Below are 21,457 nucleotides of genomic sequence, written 5' to 3'. Positions count from 1 at the left end.
GTTGAATTCTTGAACGTGATGGAATACTATCAAGCAAGAAAGACCGTGCTTGACCACATTTCACCGAGGAGAGGGTTGAAAATACTACGCGTGGCGGATTATTTTTGACGAACTTTGAGCCAGCTCTTAAACAATCAGTTTCCACAGGTGACAAGAAAGTAGAAGCTCTCTGGTTTTAAGGAATGCAGTACAAGGTAATTTAGACTATCCTCGATCGGGGAACCTCTTGTTAAACGAAAGGGCGATGTAAGCAGTGCCGTAGACTAGTCAGTATGAGGCAAACCAAGACACTTGCCTCAGTCAATTTTTGTTTTCTTGTCTCGTTTTTGTTGTTTCTCTGTTGAAAGGGGAAATTAAAACACTGGTAAATGCCAAGGAAAAGAATTTAACCATGGACTTTGCCTCAGTCATAACTTTTCTCTGGCTACGTCTTGGTGAGGCAAACCCAAGGAACGCACAGAAAAGACAAGGGAGCACAGTAAGAAACGCTAAATGGAATACCTAAAGGAAAGGAAGACAAGCTGTGTAAATGGAACGCAAAACGAAACACAAAAGAGAAGGGCTAAAGGGCAAAGCTTAAAAGGCACAATATTCAGGGAAATATATCACGTATTTAAGATATCGACAAAGAAACTAAAATAAAACAAGCACCTTGTTGTGTCACAGTTTTTAATCGTACACTCATTTCATTTTTATAAAATATATATAAGGCAATACTATTTTTCGTTATATTACAGCCACTTCAATCTGACCAATCAACTTAAGAATTACTTAGTCGCAACAGAACAACACAAAACAAACGAGAAATGACTTGTTTCTAAAGCACAGTGCGGTTCCAGTCAAACGTCACTAGATTTGTTCCGTTCTAGATTTACTACCTCTTACGTTTTCCCGCGCTTACTATCAATAACCGATAACACGTTTTCCCGGGTTTTATCATCAGTGACTGACAACAAGTTTTCCCGCGCTTTAACATCAGTGACTGACAACATATTTTCCCGCGCTTATCATCAGTGACCAATAACAAGTTTTCCCGCGCGCTTGCAGTCGATTACGCCTTGTTCCAGCGCTTGCTATCGGTTCAATGTTTTCCCGCGCTTGTAACTTTTCTTTTTGCAGTGTTTTTTCTCCTCTTTTCACCAGGAGGTTCAGAAGGTACTGGACTAATTCGAACGAAAGAGCCTAAAGAGATAAAAGGAAGGAAGTTAAGATCCCTTAAATAGTCACACAAAAGGGTAAAATAAACAAATCTCCTAATAATACACATAATGTCCTAAACGTACAGCTCAGTAACTTTCATTTGGGTGATAGCACAGTAAATAAGGCTTCTTCTAAAGACTTGAATTGTTAGACAAACGGTTTCTTTAATGTACTCTGAACTATCAACTGCCAAGTCGATTTTTTTTTTTGGCTTTGTTTTTCTGCTGCAAAAGCGACGCACGGGTTTTAAATTCGAGAATAAATTTATTTCAAGATTCAGTTGTAAACACGAAGTCGCTGTAAGAAATTTATCACAATGGAATCTGCTTGAAATCTCCCGATGGGAATGAGTTTACCTTGCAAAAGTCACGTTGCTATGAATAATTAATTTACATTTTATGTAAAATCAGCATGGCGGCCATGGCGTGTGCAACCATTGGAAGGCAATTCAAGGTCACCAAATTTTCCAGGGGAGAATAAAAAGACAGTGTTCTGCGTCAGCGAATTTATTCGCTTATAGTCATAAACAATGTGATGAAGGCCCACGTGAAATAAAATTTAGTTCGGCGAGTTAGTTATCTGTCCTTCACCAATGTGTAGTCTGTGTTACAGCCACCCTCACCGAAAGAAAAAAATATTTCGAAGAGGGCGCCTGAAACACAGATGCAAATTTCTTGCCTTTAACAATTCTTCTCTTACGGAGAAACGTAACCACTAGAAACCTTTGTTAAGAATTTCACTGTCAAAATTTCAGTAATGTTTTTTCCTAGTTTTCAAAAGCCCGCAAAACAATCTCACCAAGGTTTGTCTTTTGGGAAAAAAGTTGAATTTCGGTTGGTTCTTGCAAATATCGCCAGGTTGCCTTGTTCAATGGAAGCTTGCCTCTTTTTGTGTACTGAAGTCGTCTCCAAAAATCATTTCAGTTTGGACAAGCGAGGTTAACTGCTACGGGACAAGTGGACTGTGATTCGACGGAAGTTTCTGGCAATTTCAACTAATGAGGGTTTAAGTCAGTTTCTCGGAAATTTGAACAGGTGTTTGTTCACAACTAAACGTCCCAAACAAAAATCGACTCTGCTTTAGCTGTCGGGGTGTGTTCAGCAAGACAAGTAATACAAGATGGTAAGTAAATAATTACCGTATGAACTCACCATTTTTGTCAATTAGAAAAATATTCCTTATCTTAAATATCCAGCAGATCTCTATTTTGTTTTTTTTTAAACCACGAGGAGCCACAGCTAGAAATACCCTTCCGCAAAGTGATCATGCAAGAAAGCAACGTAAGTAATGATATCATTTCGCAAAAAGATTCTTCATTGTAATAAACAACAAAAAAAGTCATGCAGGCGAAAATGCCAGGGGAAAATAATTGGCGCAAAAGAGGGGGGCAAAGAAAATAAAATTATGCCAAAAAGACAAAAAAAAAAAAAACGCTCACAAGCAATGGGCCAAATATAACTGTGAAAGCTGAAGATCCCACGCCTCTTTCCTAATGGTCCGTCCCCTGGTGCCTTTAGCACCCACGAATTTTGCCAAAATTGAAATTCAATATCTCGTTTAATTTTACCCCTAAAGAGCGAAGAATATCACCAGCAAGTAAGTCTAACAAGCTCTTTAACTGTTTGAAGTTTCAATCTGCATTAAATGTGCTTACATTAAATGTTGTGAATGCATATAGCCACGCAGAGCCAAACTCAGTACACAAAAGCAGACAGAACAACAAGAACGCACATTCTAGGCCTTAAATGAGGCAAGCGTACCGCTGAAGAGGGTCTAAATTATGAAACTATAATAAAACTATTCCATTTCGTTCTTTCAAGCTCTTTATCCTAGGCAATCTAGGCCACATTCGTGTGTTATGACATCGGAAAATTGTCATGAAGTGGATAGGTGATGACAGAAAGCAAAAATCTTCAACTTCGACATATTGGCCTGAGGTACTGCTGAAGTCTCAAAACTGACATTAAAAGAAATGTGTGGGCGTTCCGTTAGGAAAATACAAATTTTGAGATTGTGACTGAACGATGTGACTCACCTGAAGTAATCGTGTCAAGGGTCACACCACTGTGGTTTAATTCTGTCCATGTAATCGTCATTTCTCAATCCTGGAAAAGGATAAAATTAAAATAAGAAAAAAAATGTACGATTGCGCTCAGGATACCAAAGGATTCAGCCTTCTCTAATTAGGCTCGCCTTGCTGATAATAAGGAGAACAAACTTGGAACATGTCATTTTGTTGCGTTGCAACACGTAATAAAAATCAAAAGCGCACGATGTAAAATGAGCGAATTCAAAATCCATTTTAGAGAACAAGAACTCAGTTTTATCAGTCCTTTGAACGTTTTCTTCCAAAGAAGCTCTGTCGACGGTCGCGAATGAATTCACCGATAGTCAGAAATTTAAAAGGTCGACGTTCAGTACTGAGTGGTCAAGGTTTAACTAAAATTTGAAGAGTGCTAATTGTTTCGAAATGTTTACCAACTATTCATAGAGAACGTTCAACGAAGAGAATTGGGTTGTGTCCTGGTGTACCGGTACACAGAGGGAATAACCATTGTAGTCCTTTCTTTGCGAATCTTTGTTTAGCTGTTTAACATTGTTGGGTCTTTAGTGTCGGTTCTTGTGAACCGGTACACGAGGACAGAACCGAAAATTGCCTCTACAAAATGTGGGTGCAGTTCTTACCTTGGCAAGACGTGAAAACCATTCGAAGCACGTGCTTGCAAGGTTTGCTTGAACTAAATTCCTGTTGCAGGTGTTGGTGTCTCGTAACGGCTCCAGACGAAAGGACAGTCCAAAATGAAAGCTTGGTACTTGTTCCTAGAAGTCGACGAGCTGTGCTGAGTTGAATTTCCGCTAGTCGAATTCTTGAACGTGATGGTAGATGTTCGACCGAGGAACTCAACGTAGCAAATGTTTCAGCAATGTGAATTTGCAATTTTAATTTGCACACGTTTTGCCACCACGCACCGAACGGCAGATTAAAACTATCATTTGATTGGTTCGTCTTCTCGTTTTAATAAGTGCGGGATATTTAAATTTTCTTCGTCTGCGCGAAGGAATAGATTATAAATAGCCTCCATTTGGCGCGGAAATATACTCGGATATTTGTCCGCGGACATTATCTGTTCCGAGAAGCGAACAGTTTTTCGAGAGCGTAGCTCGAGGAAAACTGTGAGCTTTGAAGAACAGATAATTTCCAAGGACAAATATCCGATCGTATTTTCGCGCAAAATGGAGGCTATTGTGTTTATCATCCTTAAAATATATTTTTCACAACACGCGTGGTTTTGAAAGTTGGGGAATATCACTCGGACATTCCCCAGTTTTAGCTGGGGAATATTCAGTCACGTGATGTATTTAAACCAATCGCGCGCGAGCGAAAATATTTGATGGGTTATAACAGTGAACAGTTTTGTTCTGGAACCCGCGCAAATCGATACCTACAATTATTCCGACGACTCATACTGATCACAAAGTAGAGCAAAAATGGCAAAATTGATTATTCTATGTTGGAAACAAGCTTTGCTTATGAGGGAGATCAGTGGACTTGTATACAACGTCACGTCTTTTACTTCTTGACCCTAAGATGAGTAATGGCTGTCTGTACATTTATAAAGCGTTTCATTTAATTTCTTTAAAATCTGCTAATATGCAGGCTTAAAATTTCTAAAAGGCCAGCCAACTGTGATTTCAGTTTTTTTCCTGATATCCGCTCCAAGAAGGGAAATTAAATAAATATATTGTCAATGTTGGTTTATCCTACCTCCGACCAGTCTCCTATGAAGGCGCTCTTTGGACTCGTCACGCGTCCCTCTCCTACAAACCTGGGAGAAGGAAGATTGCGTGACAAGTTCCAAGGGCGTCTCTGACGAAGGCTGTTAGCCACGATCGTCACTTGACAATCACTTTTTATCAATTTGAATATCAGCTTTCGTTTAAGTACTACGGGGTGGTGGGGGTATGTACGACTATGCTGCGTCTGTACAACAGAGTGTGGGTCATAGTAAGTAATTAAGTCTGTCTGACAGATGTAATAGGACGAGCATTTAAAAGAAAGGGGCTACGTATGCGTCACGCTAGTTTCATGCCATGTAAACGGCCGGGCTAATATGTAGGTCACGCTACTTTAATTACAAGCAGCAAACTTTTATCAGTCAGACGATTAAAGGAGCTCAGTCATGGTATTTTCAGTTCTTTTCGGCAGGCACAAAAATTACCTTTAAATTATCGGAAACCTGAAAATAGTAGTTTACTAAGATATATAAAACACCAAAAAGATAATACAAAACCATAAAGGAAAGGGAATGGTTGAGGATGGAGAAGACTAACACGCATTACAAGCGACGAACTTCAAAAATTTTGGCTAAACTTTTCAAGATGCGAAAAGCGTGACGTAGCTCCTTTGAATGTCACCTTCCGATGAAACCTCGGCTACAGAGTGAACAGATCGAATCTGAGACTAATAAAAGTAATGAATGAACAAGAAAAACAAAGCGACACCATGATTGGTGTTAACAGATAACACAGCTAGATTTCTTTATTTGTAATCGATCCAAGTAAACTTAGGTTACACATGTATGAAGATTAGGTTCCTCACTGTTGGCACCCTCTTTGTAATTAGTAAATATCATTTTTTAATGCAAATAAGTTGTTATAAAAAAGAGCCGGATTAGCCTACACCTGCAGTGGAAATGCGTTCTCGTGTTTTCAAACAGCCTATTTATAATGCATTTTGGCCCAAAAAGATAAGTAGAAGCTTACGAAGTTCATTGCGTTGAGATGGAGTGCGTGGTGCTGTTTTCGGTGTTATTGTTTTTTCAAATGGAAAGTGAAAAAGGTGATTGAAAATTGAAGGTCTGTATGGTTTGTATGGATAGATCGGTTCAGTAATAATTGTTATTGATCTATGTACAATGAGAGTTATAAGTTTTTAAAATTTTGCATTTTACATCTATATTTGTATCCACTTTATAGATCTTCAAAAAACGCACTATATCTGTGCATGCTACCGAAAGAAACAATGCAGTGTGAGTTCTGTTACGTTTGACGTTTTCTTACTCAATCATCTCTCAGATGTAGTTTAATAATAGCTGTTTTCCAAGCACGTTTCACACAATGCAACTTGTTCTTTACGGTACGAGCGACACGGACAGAGGCGAACTACACCAGGCCTGGCTGCTCGGCAGCTGAACAACAATGACTGACTCTGAAGGAGGCACAGGTTGTTTGAAGTGTCCAATGATGGCGCCAAAATACTGTCACGTGATACTGTTGTGGATGCGTTACAGGACAGCCCAGCTCTGAAAGACAAAACATACATATAGAATTAACTTCAACCAGGAGACATAATCAGGTCCCCGTTTATGGCTCCTGTTTCAACACAAACGTATATTTGAGATGCTGTTTGAATCATTGCTGTTACATCATTTCCAAGTTTGGTTAACGTTTCTATTTGATTTTGGTCTGCTGTTTTCTGACGAGGAAATGGTTTACAAGACAACAAGCACAAGGCACCTCTTCATAGGTTATGTTGACAGCCAATATGGTGGTTAGTAGGGCTTTTCCAGTATTACAATTTCTAATTTGAAGGCACTGGTTTCCCTGGACGTCAATTCAGTAATAAGAAATAAAACTATTGCACTGACAGATATATAGGCGTCTTGGGCTTTGTCAGCACAGCTAACAACTAAAATTTGACTTCATAGTGTTACAGAGAAAAATGATGAAATAATTGCACTAGGAAAAATGTGCAATCACTAAAAAAAGTGACACATAACATTAATTGCAAATATTTAGCAGACTTGGCACAATCTTTGAGGTATTATATAAGTTTGCAAGCAATCCCTGCAACTTTTTTGGCAAACCATCCGTGTTTACAATTTGGAGTATCTCTGGTCTACCGTCGGCAGTCTTTCGCTCATCTTCGGTACTCCTCGTGTGAATGTCGTAAGTCATCCGTCGCTTTGTAACTGATCTTCGCGGTAACTTTAAGCAATATGCTCTGGAATTACAATCCAATTGCAAAATAAACTCAAAGTTGAGACTATGTCGTAGCGTTACTAATTACCTTGTCAAAGTGTCTTGAGTGTTTATTGCAGTGAAAAATGTTGGTTCACAGACAAGTCCTTCTTCCAGACAGGCAAACTCACACGACTGGCCATCTTTACTTGTGGTGATCTTCAGCTCCTTAATTGGTGGCCAGTTATTGGGCTTACAGAAATCCTGTGTGTAAAAACATAGAATATCACACTCAGCTGTCTGTTTGCTTGTTTCTTTATAGAACAATAATTAAAATGAGGACTCTACCACTGCAAGACATTAATTCAAAAACTGATTAGAACAAACTAATTAGCTCTTCCCAGCTGAAATCACGTTAATTGCCTGCCATTATTTATGATTCGAAAAACATTCTGGCAGACATTGTGTTATTCATGGTAATTAACGTTCCCAATTTCTTAGACAGGAAAAACAACTGCAAAACCACTTTAGTTAAACCTGACAACCTAGGTTTCACACTTGGCCTCTTTGCTAATCAGATCATTTGGACTTTTTCCGTCATGTTTTCTTTATGCCATAGCCCGAAATACTGAAGCAGGAAACTTGAAGGGTGGGGAATGTGACGTCAATTGTAAAGAGCCGCTGTTAGTAGTTGACTAGATCAAAGCTGGAGCAATACATTTCAAGATATGCGCTTTTGAGTACATAGTCAGGATTACTTTTTAAAGGATATAATACTAAAAGTCATATGGGCATGTTACAATAAGTTTATATCTTTTAGACTGAGGCGAAGCTCATGTGATTACCTGTTAATAAAACATAAAAACTGAAAAAAAAAAAAAAAAAAAAAAACTTTAGAGAATTTTTAAAACTTTGAAATGAAAATCTACAATGCATACCTGATGTTCTATGTAAGCATTTAGACGTTCTAACATCCCCGTAACTGTGAATTCATAGGGTAGATGAGCACTTGCCTGAAAGTTAGGAAAAATAGATAATACTGAAACAATAGGTTTGTTGCAAGCTACACTTATTGACATCACAAGTTGTAGGAAATAAATGTGTTTCCTTTATGACACGCACAGTTTCATCTCAGAACACAAAGAACACCCCAAACCAAGTCTTGTGGTTTGATCATTCGAACTACGCGTTTGATATAAAGTAATAGAGATATATTAGCTCTTTGAGTGAGATTTTCAAAAGGGAAAAACATGTACCCTTTCTTCTAATAACGTCTTCTCACAAAAACACCGTCAATAAAGCAAATGATAAAGTATCAGTGCTTAGCAACCAAGCGTTTTTTATTTTACTGGAAATTTAGCTTGTTGAGTCGTCAATTTTAAAAGAAGTATAAACGTTTATTACGTTACGTTTCGGCGTCATCTTGTCCCCGTTATCAAATGCAGATTTTCAAGTTATACGTTTTGAATATATATTAGTTTAGGTGTGAAAGAGTCCAAAAAATTGTCACCAAATTTAACATTTTTGAGACTTCCCATGCAAGTAGATTAATTCGTTCATTATTAAAAGAAAAAGTTCTGTTTTACAGAGCCTTTGAGCAATTTACTTCTTCATACTTACCGACGAATCCAGAATTCTCTGTAAGGCCTCTTCAACTTCTGCAATGTTCTCTATGTTAACAGTTTGGACGAATGGTTCTCCAACGAATACTTCAGCATAGGGGTTTTGAGATGTGATCTGTTTATTTAGATCAGATAACACAAAAGATGCACTGTTAACTTTATCAGCTCTCAAAATTCAGTGGTAGTCACACATGGTTTTAGATTGGCGGGTTAATAAACTAAGATCCTGTTGGAGGTCCCTGTGCAGTATTCTAGGGAGAGACACTCTCACAGTGATTTCCTCCAAACTGCCTAGATGTCCAATAGCTACGTGCTGACAAACTGTTGGGACAACCTCAACGAAAAGCCAGCCCCGGAGAGCGGCAGCAGCTTATCTTTACAGTGCCAGATGTGAAAGAGCAGACCATCTAGCTTGTGAAGATGACCTTACAACGATGCCTAAATCATGTTTCGCTTAAAACACCTAAGACATTCTTACTTTCAGTCTAGCACACTCTCCCCTTTCTTCAATTCCCAGATTCCAATCATTACCCCCATCCCCTCTCCCCACCCGAATCGGCTGTGTAAATCTACAAGGAAGTTACTTTGATGATCAAGTATTTTTGATATAAAAGAATATGCGAAGCAATCGGTTAGTGTTTATCAAGTTATCGTAATTTATAATTTCCGTACCTTCCTATCCATGGGTTTGTCGACGAAGAATCCATGATTTACACGATCAAAAGGAGGATTAAACTTAACAAAGATAAGAAAGCGTCAATTTAGACAAAGAGGTGTTGCTCCATGGCGAGTAAGTCAATTTAAAGTGGTTTAAAAAATACTAGCATGACAAAAACGCAAACAAAAGGCAGAGTTCTAAAATGTAGGGCCTATTCTAAACATAGCTACAACGCAGTAACATAAGGTACAATATGGACAGATACACACTCCTAGAGACGGGTTCTTGAATTACCTTAGGATTAATAAAGTAACATCCATTGGCTAGAGCCTCAAGAGCTGCTGGTCCTTCAAATGGGTCACCCAGGCCTACGAACACCTGAAAACAAATTGGAGAAAAAAAAAAGAAAAAGAAAAGAAAAAGAAAAAATGTTTAAAAATGTTTTGTTTGCACAGTGCTGACCACTCAGTTCCAAGAAATGTTCGAAGATGTTGAAGGCCCATCACAGCAATATACCCTTGTTCATATTTTCTTCTTTGTTCTGGCATCTCTGCTTAGACTTATTGATATTATAACAAGAAATCGATTGCACACCCTAGGGAATCTAGGAGTCAAAAAATTTACAAAACTATCATTCATGGACACTTACCTTACTACTTTGAAAAAGATTCATGAGTGTAGAAATATTGACAATGCCGTGATTAATGATGTAGTCAGGTATGTCATACTTTCTAAGCTCACTTTCCTGGAAACAAGACAAAACAAATATGGTTTTTAAACCATATTTTAGCATTTAAAAATGCTAAATGTTTACATACTAAATACCAAGACCAGTCAAAGGTCTTCATACCCTTTAAAACGTAAACGTGTATTTAGTGGTTCAAGTGGCCATCTGGTAGCATCAAGGCTTCTGATGGTTCTGGATTGGAATTGAATGTTTTGAAATGTTTTTGTTGTTGTTTGGCAAACCAAAAAAAAAAAATCATTCTCAACAATTTATTCTAAGGAACTGGCAACGTTTTCGTTACCTGATTTTCCAATTTTCTGTTTCATAGCTTATTGATTTACCCCCAACTGAAACAACCATACTTCCAAAAACAAGACTTGCTACAATTAATATTATTAGCTTTTGGCATGTGCTTCGCTGTTGTATAATCAGGAAAAGAAGTTTCTATCAAGACCTATTTACACAGGCTCGAAGTACTAAGAATATGATGTTGTAATCATATCTTACATTAAAATTTCCAATGTTGGCATGAACTTCACCAAAGTATTTCTTTATCGTATCGATGTACTGCGTCTTACCCTGCAAAGAGAAATCAGATCTTAGAACTTTTTAAACATCAGGTTAGCTTTCGTAGCAAGCATCCCGTTCGATCGAACGGAGAGTTTCTTGCCTTCTGGTACGGGTGGCGCGAAAATTGGGGCGAGAGCAAAAATATTGCTGAAGAAACACCTCGTTCGTTTGGAAACGTTCGTTAGTAGGCTAAACCTAGCAAAGATGATCAATTTAGCACTTCAATTTTAAGAATATATACTTGACTTGAATTGTTAAGCATAGTTTTACCTACAGCCTATTAATAGGTGGCGTGACACAGGCGAAACATAGTCCCTCCAAGCTACCGTATACTGTCACTGTGATCTAGTATCTTCATCATGCTGTTACACAAGCGTAACGAAGCCTCTTTCCCATGGCGTGACACTAGCATCACCTTTTGAAATTCGTTGAATCATTTGGCATTCAGTGAATATTATGGCCAAATATATTTATTTATTTCCCTTGGCCATTTCCGAGTTGCCTTTTGCCTCTGTGTCAAAACAAGTCTTCGCGCAAATCAAACTCATTTTCAAATGACAGGTCTTACATGAGGACGCGTTTTGAAACAGGGGCACACGACAACTCGGAAATTAAATGGCCTATTAAACAAGTTTCTATACCTGCCAAACAAGTTCCTATACCTGCCAAACAAGTTTCTATACCTGCCAAACAAGTTCCTATACCTGCCAAACAAGTTTCTATAGCTGCCAAACAAGTTTCTATAGCTGCAAAACAAGTTTCTGTAGCTGCCAAACAAGTTTCTATACCTGCCAAACAAGTTTCTATACCTGCCAAACAAGTATCTATACCTGCCAAAAATGTGGTAGTTTTCCATAGACGAGGGCGTGTTTTCTACTTTTCTGGCCATTCACATGCAGCGAGTGCTGTTTCTGGGGAACAGCGAAACCCATAAACGAGTTATCGGGACTGTGGGCTGCAAGAAGCAAATTCAAAATAATCAAGCGAAAAGCAAAAGAGAGCAAAGTAGCAATGCAATCGCAGGGAATCGGCTAAAAAGAGGTCATAACATAATTAAACAAGGGACAGGCTGTCATCTTTCGTGCGAAATAAAACATGATTTAAACAAAACTGGGACCATTTCATACATTTCTTTATAACCAGATGATCCAGGGTGGAGGGTCACTCGTTTAGAAGCATAATCTTGGGTGGCGAGCCAGCTTTTTTCCACAGAAAAATTCCGAATATGTTTGACTCCCCTACCCTAGAAACAAGTCAGGACACATATAGCATGCGCAAAATAGGAAGAGCCAATTTTCCGTTTGGTCAGCAGTTGGTAGCCTGAGTTTTGTCATAACAAAGTTCTCTAGCAGACTGTTCGTGGGAGCTGCATACTTTTAATAACCCCACAGCTCTGTTGAAGTTCTGTTGTTAAAACCTGTTGCGACACCTTACAAATGAAAATGCGCTACTTACGATACATGGTCATAAATTGTGGAAGCAGCAGATTCAGATTGCCCCAGATAGATCTTCCACCAGGAATGTTTTCTTTATAATATCGATAGTTAAATTCAGCGTCTGTACCAAACGAGTCGAGAACACGCATCTTGCATCTAATTAACGAAATGTGAAAAAATACTCGTGTTACTTAATGCATTGTAACAGAGACCAGTAATGCACGCAAAACAAAAAGTATAGTATATTTTTCAATCAGGTTTATTTCTGCAAAAATTAACTTACTCTTGGTTGATCGAATCACAAGAAAAATTCAACAGTAGTAATGTAGAGTACAATTTGGACAAATAGGCAAAAGGAAATTCTTTAAGCACTAAAAAGTCATGCCTCGAAAAATTTACGAGCTTATTTATTCCAAATTGCACAAGAAAAATCATCTGATTACTTGTTAATAGTATGCATGCAGTGTAATTTCAACTCTATGCACTCAACTTCAACATTTTGCACTGTTTTTTTTTGTTCAGTCAGTTGTTGCATGTATATAATTACTGTTAGGATCACACCTCAGGTCTTGCTTCTAGAGTACGTTCATTTCGAGTATCTCTGTCTCCAGAGTAAGTTACATTGTTAAACCAAAAAAAATTTAAGAGAGGAAAGGAAGGATGCTGAAATATATATATATATTTTTAACAGTTTGTCCCCGCAACGGAACGTTTCGCCAAAACAGGTATGTCACAAGAAGAAAACTGTCGCTGCAACATGTCCTCGCTTCATCATGTCCCCGCAACATGTTCTCTATTAGTGTGTGCCGACCTTTAACATTTAAGAAATAGAAAACATGTACCATGTTCCTATCGAGTTTTAGTATAAATCTACTAGCGTTCTATCACCAATGCCGTTCTCTGATTAGCTACGCTACCCACTATCTATTCTGAGATAGATAGTGTGTAGCGTAGCAGTGTGCCCTTGCTAACAAAATGACCGCCGCTTCCTGCCGTATTTGAAGTGTCTGTGAAGAGGTTTTAGATAAAGTTTTAAGCGACTAATAGATTTATACTAAAACAATTAGATTATTCGCTCTCGATGTCTATGTGTGAAAGTTATCACGCGATAGAAATCTCGAGCTCATATTCTAGTTGTTTAATAGAAACACGATTTTTAACCAATCAGCGCGCGTATTTGCTAATGGCTGTTTTCTAAAAAAAATAGTGTTATGCTGACCTGTAACGAGACTCATGCGGTCCACTAGCATCAGCCAAACTCTGAACGCCAATGATATCGGTAAATATGAGATTCAGGTTGTCACCCAGTAGTCTGGAGGCACAGCCGTCCGGGTCGGGTGGTGTAATAATACTGCCAACAAAAAAGGTTTCACTTAAAGGGGATATGCGCGTGATCTGTGCTAAACATACGATTTTGCAAAATGTAAACCCATACCTTGATCACAGGAAGCTCAGGCGATAGAAACAATTAGATTATGTTATTAATATTATTTTTATTTATTTATTTATTTATTTATTTATTATCTCATGCACCGCCACAGTAATCCATTCAAGGGGGATATGCAAGTGATCTATGTTAAACATACGATTTTGCAAAATCTAAACCCATACCTTGATCACAGGAAGCTCAGCCGATAGAAACAGTCAGATTATATTATTAATATTATTACTTTTTTTTATCTCATTACTTGCCACAGAAATCCATTCAGGAAAAATGATCATACCAAAAGCTACGATATTATAGTCTCTGGCACTTGACCCAAGTATAAACCACCAGAACCAACAGCTTGGTACCTAGGGCGTGCTTAAAACACAAAATGACGAGATGACGAGATGACGAGATGACGCCATGGTTAGCCTAAACATCACTGATTCGACAATGGTTAGCTGTCAATAATTGTAATGGTTAACTCTTAAAGACAACCGTAACCCACATAGATTAAGTTGCTGAGATTTCGTATCTTCCTTTCATCTCCCATTCCTGTTCACTCTTGCAATTCCTGTTTCACTGGTGGTCCCCTACAAAATTATGCCTTAACACTTGTGTAAAGGTAATAAAATATACACTTACTTTGGAAGGTCATTTTTGTCACTGGTTACTGTCAAATCATGCCCTAATATATACAGTGCGCTCATGACATCACTCCACTGACTGAGTTCGCCGAGACAGCCACCAGTAAAAGCTTCTGTGAAGATCTTAAAGTTGAACTCTAAACTTCCCATGTAAAGAGCAATCTGGAGGAAAAACGTTTCAACTGAAGCACAGGGCAATTTCAATACAGTCGTCATAAAAACAACAAACAACAACAGTAACAAAGTTTCAACTATGCTTAATAAAAGAATAATATAAAACGCACACGGTGCTAGTTAGACCGAGCCAATTATAGATAAAAATTGCGATCGTTACGAGCTTATAACTATATAGAAAACAAAAACAAGAAGGGAATTAAAAGACAATAATGTTGATAAAAGTTCCAAAAGTCTTAACGTTACGTGAGGTCCTCCAAGACTTCTCCATAATTTGGGATCATGAGAAGGAGAAGTTAAGTTTCTGCAAATTATATTCGGCGTAGACACGCACGTCATTTTTTTTTCCGACAGTATTATTTTTGTACAACTTATTTCAGTTGCTCTACCTTTCTCCTTTTCCTCCTGGACATATCTCTTGTGATGGCAAGTTGTTTTATGGCTTCCACCCACTGCGGCCATGTTTCAGTGATTCGAAGTCTCATCCAAGCGTAGCGTTCATCGTTCAGTTCTTCTAGTAGTCCAGACACGTTAGTGCGGATTTTGGCCTGTGAACAAAAGGCACGGATTTCATTGGCTAACTTCAAGACTGGTACATCGTGCACTAAGAGTAATGGCATACAGCCCATTTGGCTCCGGTTGTTCCAAAGCTGGATAACGTTATCTACCGGACAAATAGCTATCCAGTGGATAAGTGTTAACAAAACAAGCCACGTTATCCACTGGATAGTGATTATTAACCTTTCGAATAACCCAGGCCAGAAAATAAGTTGTTATCTTACATGATTAAGGTATTTTTGGTACAAGATTTTTTCAGACAACACACAGGATCAAATTTGATTATTTATTTAATTGTCTTTAGAGGAATCTCGCGTTATTAGCTAAGTTAAAGCTGTTTTAAAATACTTACAACATATCTGTTGGTACAGCAGTGCTCCTCTACCGCTAGTGTTATATTGCTTACACGTTGGGCATAACGTTAAAACAAACCTCTGTAAAATTGACTGATGGTTTAAAGGGATCATGATCACGTCGCCAAGGCAACACTGGGCACCAAGCCTCGACCTTTGAAAAGCAAAGAAGCGACAATAAAACAACAAAAGATTACTATTGCGTTTATGTCTTAGCACATTTCGTTTGGTCATTGAATTGTGTGCCATTTACAAATGATACAATTTCGCACTTGATCGCATGGAGTTGAGAAAAGAAACTACAACACGAATCACTGATAGTGAAAAATTCAAGCTTATCTTTACGCCTTGCCTGGAATTATTGTATTGAAGCAATGATCACGAAAAAGAAAAAAGAAAAAAAAAATTGGAAACATTGCAAAACCCCAATTCATAGACATTGCTGTTAGGTGTCAGTCCATTTTTTGTTACCAATTAATGGTTTGAATACTTGAATGAATATTTTCTTTAAAAAAGAAAGAAACAGACAGAGACTAAAACAAACAAACAAAACAAAACAATCACAACATTAATTAGTGAAGCATTGATTTTTAAAATTCACTGTATAATGATTTAACTCACTTCACTCAGGTATTGAATCACGGAACAGAGATTGTTCGGTGTCACGTGATGTTTCTCGCCATGACATTTGGTATTCCAGGCATCAGAAAAAGACTGTTAAAAAAAAGAAACAGCAACAAAAAATGGAAAATCAAACAGAAGTAAACACAATATGATAGATTCTAAAGAGGGCCCATTGACAGTCGAGAGGCCTCGTGGGGTAAATTGGGAACTGAGCCGGATTTGCCTATTTTTCATCGGGAAAATAGGATTTGGGTCCCTGTGACTGGAAATGAAAATCAGAAAACTTGAAATGGGAAAGGGATTTGCCCAAAAATTGGCCGGGAATTGGCATTTGAGCAAATTCGGGCTAGAAATGGGATATATTCCGCTCTTCCCTTTGAGGACCCGAAACATTCAGATGGCATCTAATTCTTGTCTCCGTCTCACGATTAATCTGATATATCAGTTCATTTTCCGCCACTTATAACAACATCTATATATAACACCACCAACAAGGCGGATTTTTAAAGAACAAGCTTCAATTTTATGTTGCATGCATCTAGAAATAAAAATTTCGTAAAATTGTTACAATATAGAAAGTGGTTATACACCAGTCTGTTAATCAGGCTAACTTCACTTACTCACATCCATAGCTCAACTTTTCCTCCCCAAATTTAAAGTCAAGCTACATGAATTGAAACAACTTTATATCCAAGTACAGTTTTCAAATAACATCATTTTACTGTTATTTCCAAATACAAAATTATTCAAACTAACCTTGACCTTCATTGAACAGAGAGGGAATTTGGGATCTTCAGGTATCTCACAGGTTGTTGATTTAGTTGTGATTTCTTCAGCTGAAAAAAACAATGATAATTAAAACAAATCTGAGCTGCTTTAACGATCTGCTCCTTAGCAGAGGCCTTGTAAGCTGCCCCTAGTCTCTGACTACGTGTGGCTTACACAACAGGGTTCCAATTGGTCACTTTTGCAATGTGCTGTCAAATGTGCTTCAAATAAAACGAAAACTCGAAATAAGTAAGATTAAGTCTACATACGAGCCAAGTGGCCCATCAGGCCGGCGCTTATCTCCGGTTTCTATAACATGAAGCGACTAGGAGTATTTCTACTCCCCCCTGGATGGGATTTCAGTCCTTCGCAGGGTTACCCCCAGCATTAAATTCGCCGCACCCATTAATACGCCTGGGTGAAGAAAGGCACTGAGAGAGCAAAGTGTCTTGCTCAAGAACACAACGCAATGTCTCTAGCCAGGGCTCGAACCCGTACTGCTCGATCAGGAGTAGAGTGCATTAACCATGAGGCCACCGCGCCTCCCACAACACCAGGAGCAGCAATGAAGTCAAGCTTGCTAAGCATCGAAGTCAAGCTGGTTAAATTGAAATGGAATTGAACAGAGATATACGGAGTTGACAAGAATTCGGCAAATAAGGGTCAAATAAGGAACTCGTGTTGTTGTTGTTGTTGTTGTTCGTCGACAAACCAACTGTTTGGATACCAAAATTTTACTTTTTTCTTTCAAAATAAAATATTTATACTTACGATGGTCTTCAAGGGCTTCGGAAACCATCTTTTCTGGTGTGGAATCGATCTGTGAACGCTGATGCAAAAGCCGAGAGCTTTCATTTTCTTGAGAATCATGGTCTGGAAATTAAGTTAAAAAATAATAACATATGTATAGTAAAATGTGTATTTCCAAACACAATATAATGCAGCAATGCACAGATGAAAATGTGAAAATAACCACAAGCGTGGATTTTGTCTAATTACATTTCAGTAAATTAGTTGATATCAGGGGCCATAATCGGGCCCTGTCGATATTTGTTACTTTTAAGCAGACATATTGGAAATTGACGCATGATTAAAAAGACACAGTCTCGATTGAGGTAATTAAATTTATTATCACTCTATTTCTTTTAATGATTTTTTTTTTTCCGAGCGACATGAAAATTTGAAGAATTATTGTTAACCCGGCCCTTATGTGAAGAATTAAGTCGAATTAACTATAATGCTATGGGTCTGACAAAGTCTGGTGTAACAACATTAATTTATAATATGTCAGTCCCAAACCAGTTGCATCGGCAATTTGCTATCTCTTTCAAGACAATGCTTATAAACAGCAATGCTTAAAAATTAGATTCTGGGAACTCTATGTAATTACTTGTTTTTCCTCCCCGCTGTTTCAGTACGCTATCTTTTTCCGTCGCATGTCGACAATATGTTTTTTGGACCTCTAATCGATGGTTTTCTTTATTCTCGTCACGTATCTCCTTAGCAATGCACTGAAATTGTACTGCGAAATTCTATTTTGATCAATATCGATACTAATAGAATCACCAACAATGATAGACATGGCACTCACCGAGTTTCCTTGTAGGGTATGTGTCTGCTTCTCCGAGCTTCAAGCAACAGGATCCCTTGTTGCAGATTGATACTAAAATAACAATGGCATTTTGGAGGAGCACTGTAAGACCAACAAGACAAGCCCAAAATAAGAGACAACGTTTTGTTGAAAACGAACGCTTAAGTTTCATATCTCAAAGTGAAAAACTAATGCTACAACGAATCTAAAAGGAACAATAGATTTTTCAACCCGGAAAACAACAAATATTAGAGCATTCTTAACGCAAATATATCGTCTCCGTGGTTTTCTTTTCTCTTTAAAAAGTCGATTACCATTTGTCACCTTTGTGTTTTGAACTTTCCAACACGTTTAGAATAGATTTGTTCTATTCAGCGACGTTTTGTTCTATTCAACGACTACTTTTTTGTTCTCAAGACACTTTGCCAAGATCTGTGGCTTCAAAACTCGTTATAACTAAAGGTAGCATTTACACAAGGGTGATGGTTGAATTTCAGACACATTAATTTATATTCAAAGTTTCATCAAACTGGTCAAGTTGCCCGGAGACGGACGACAATTAGAGGAAGATTTGACAACACGGCAAGACCGATTACTTTTGTTTATTTACATAAGCTTTAGAAGAAAACAAAATGGACACCCAAAACTTCATCTTACCTGTGGTTTACGAACTCGCATTTAACGAACAACCTTACACATGCAACGAGGAAGGCATGCAACTGTGGCCATTTCTCTTGAAACTTTTTCAAAAGCATGACTGGAACTTTGATATATATAAAAAATATCGCTTATAACGTACACAACTTCTGGTTTCCAAGCACTGGCTTTAGTAAATTTAGTACAAAATAAATGCATTTTTTCAACATTTTACCATCTTTACATATCTGGCTGATTTTCCAAATACATGGCTGTAGAATGAGCCCCTTCATTCATGTAACCCTTCTTTTTTATTATTCTATTATTTTTTGGTGGCTTCCTAAACGCAGCAGCTTCTAAAGCTTATCTAGCCTGAAATGTATAGAACTTCTTGCTTCCCTCTCCCCTCTCCTCTTCAATTAGAGTTAACTTGAGCCCTGTCTACCATCGTCTGAATTTTAAGTCTGTTAAGTCCAATGAAGGTGCAAGTCTAACGATTTGCCAGCAAGCGTCGTCCATTATCGTACATGAAACGGCCCTGAGATGGCAGGGATCGCGATTTTCCCCCGTAATTAGGCCGTTTGCATTGTGGCGATAATGCTGTGCTTGCTTCAGACAGCAAAGAGCTTTAGCCACATCAGTTGGGGCTTAGAAGTGCAATTGAACAGGCCCGAAATTTGATGTGGCTGAAGACGCTCGAGGAAATTCAAGTACATCCGGGACATTGTTATTTGCGAGCGAAACATTGCCACGGACAGAGTCAAGAAAATCACTTCATGTGCTGATGTGAGTGGCCTTTCCTTGTTTTATCACTTTTAGGCGCTCTCGCCTTAGCTAACAATCAGATCTCTCTGTAATTCGCTGGCGCGGAAGGAATTCGATGTGTCGTTTTCCGGTCGATAATATAGACATGTGGAGTTTTCGCTTACTCAGATTTATGGCCTAATTTGCATGAAATTTAATCGCTTCTCGACGTAGGAAGCTCTTGCTCAGTCCATTTAGGACGATGGAGGCCTTTAGAAAGCTATATAATTCAGCTCTCCGCTGGGGTTTTGATATGTGTACGTTTGTCTTGATTTAGACTCGCATTTCACGCTGAAAACACTCTTAACTTCACTTAGCTAGTTTTCTTCCATTTGTTTACATAACAGCTGCCTTGCTATTTTTATAACTGCTGTTCGAAGCTGCCGCAGGCGCCAGCAATACAAAAATGGATTGATTGACGAGTTCATAAATGCTATCGTTTCAACGAAGGTCCACGGTTTTGAAAATTGATTAACTGAAACTGAAACTGAAACTCCAATAAACATCGGGGTGTAACACAGGAGCATTACGACGTAATATATAAAAGTGTTTTTAGCACTTCTTGTTGATCGGAGGAAGTTTCGATTATGATCAGCGTTAATTTCCATGGCCTGTTGTTGATTGTGAATTTGTAACTGGTGGTGGATAACAATGCTGTAGATTCTGATGTAACAAGGAGAGGAGAGACATAGACAAATAGCGATACTAGCAGCTATCACCGAGTAATAAGCACTTATGTTCCAAAAGGGTAACCATGAAGAAAGGAAGATAACCAACCATAGAACTGCTGAGATATATAACGCGCGTTGTGTAGTCATCAAGCTCGGATATCGCATGTGATAATGAAGAGCCGCGAACCGATCCACACTTATGGCTGTCATTGTCAAAAGTGAACCTCCTACTGCAAGAAACGCCACCGTTCTAACTGCCTGATGTAGGGAATCTTTCTCTGTCAACTGATAAGCGATGGAAACCGGTTGCGCGACAAGTCCAACGAAGACATCTGACACAGCCAAACTGCACAGCAAAATTGTTGACGGTGAACGAAGCGAAGGAGTTTTCAATATGGCGGCTAGCACCAAAGTGTTACCAGTAATGGATATGAGCATCAGTGGAGCATTCAAGGCACAGTTCACGATAGTGATAATTTCAGGTTGAGATCTACGGTCTTCATTGCTTGAATCATCAATGTCTTCTCTGCTTGTCATCTTCACAAGACCCCTCAATTTATTACGTTCTGAAATTGTATAGCGGGGTGCTATTGAGCGTTTGGTCAAACGGCTGAACACTTTTTGAACTGGGTATACGATAGTCCGAAAATTGCTTGAAATTACGTTAACTTATCATTAACGCACGTTCCTTTTTGAACTTCAAAGGAAGGATGTCCCGTTTGTTTCTAAAAGTTTTGATCGTCAATTACCACTGCATTTACAAACAAACAAGAAAGATTAAAGACTTTTTTTCCGAATGAATGTTGACACTATGAAATACATCGGGAGGATGGGGGCAGATGTTCTCAGTGAATATATTGCTTTAAATTGTTATTGACAGAAACAGAACGTGAATGCAAAGTAAAAAATAGCTGGATGTCAAAATCCTTCCTTTGCTGTCTTTGAAAGTGAAGGATGATCATCGCAGTAAATTTTCCAATTTAAGCAATTGGAAAGAAGAAGCCTGAAAAAATCAGGGCTTCAACGGGATC

The 21,457-nt window shown here is 38.3% G+C and overlaps 2 protein-coding genes and 1 long non-coding RNA gene across 3 annotated transcripts; all 3 read right to left on the bottom strand.

Moving 5' to 3' along the window:
• Positions 1-663: 663 nt before the first annotated feature.
• LOC149107336 (uncharacterized) lies at positions 664-4,383 on the bottom strand. Its single transcript, XR_016209556.1, has 3 exons — positions 3,886-4,383; positions 3,236-3,305; positions 664-1,182 (listed from the first exon to the last, which is right to left on the bottom strand). It is a non-coding gene; the product is annotated as an uncharacterized LOC149107336 (long non-coding RNA).
• Positions 4,384-5,708: 1,325 nt separating this feature from the next.
• Positions 5,709-18,807, bottom strand: LOC110067391 (alpha-1,6-mannosylglycoprotein 6-beta-N-acetylglucosaminyltransferase A-like). Its single transcript, XM_020774719.2, has 18 exons — positions 18,316-18,807; positions 17,496-17,597; positions 16,713-16,792; positions 15,954-16,046; positions 15,412-15,486; positions 14,811-14,969; positions 14,246-14,409; positions 13,394-13,525; positions 12,194-12,330; positions 11,569-11,693; positions 10,676-10,747; positions 10,091-10,186; positions 9,736-9,819; positions 9,456-9,518; positions 8,782-8,898; positions 8,100-8,174; positions 7,271-7,425; positions 5,709-6,503 (listed from the first exon to the last, which is right to left on the bottom strand). The coding sequence occupies exons 1-18, from the start codon at positions 18,485-18,487 to the stop codon at positions 6,284-6,286; spliced, it is 2,121 nt and encodes a 706-aa protein (XP_020630378.2). The 5' UTR covers positions 18,488-18,807; the 3' UTR covers positions 5,709-6,283.
• A 1,256-nt stretch (positions 18,808-20,063) lies between these two features.
• On the bottom strand, positions 20,064-21,240 carry LOC110067392 (adenosine receptor A2b-like). The gene has a single exon (XM_020774720.2). It carries the CDS (start codon positions 20,961-20,963, stop codon positions 20,073-20,075), a length of 891 nt encoding a protein of 296 aa, XP_020630379.1. The 5' UTR covers positions 20,964-21,240; the 3' UTR covers positions 20,064-20,072.
• Between the last annotated feature and the right edge of the window lie 217 nt (positions 21,241-21,457).

Source organism: Orbicella faveolata, unplaced genomic scaffold, assembly GCF_042242905.1.
Source record: "Orbicella faveolata isolate gen_17 unplaced genomic scaffold, um_ofav_v1 contig_27, whole genome shotgun sequence".
Classification (NCBI taxonomy): domain Eukaryota; kingdom Metazoa; phylum Cnidaria; class Anthozoa; order Scleractinia; family Merulinidae; genus Orbicella; species Orbicella faveolata.
The sequence above is the reverse complement of the archived record's forward strand: the minus strand, read 5'-3'. Positions and strand labels throughout refer to the sequence as shown.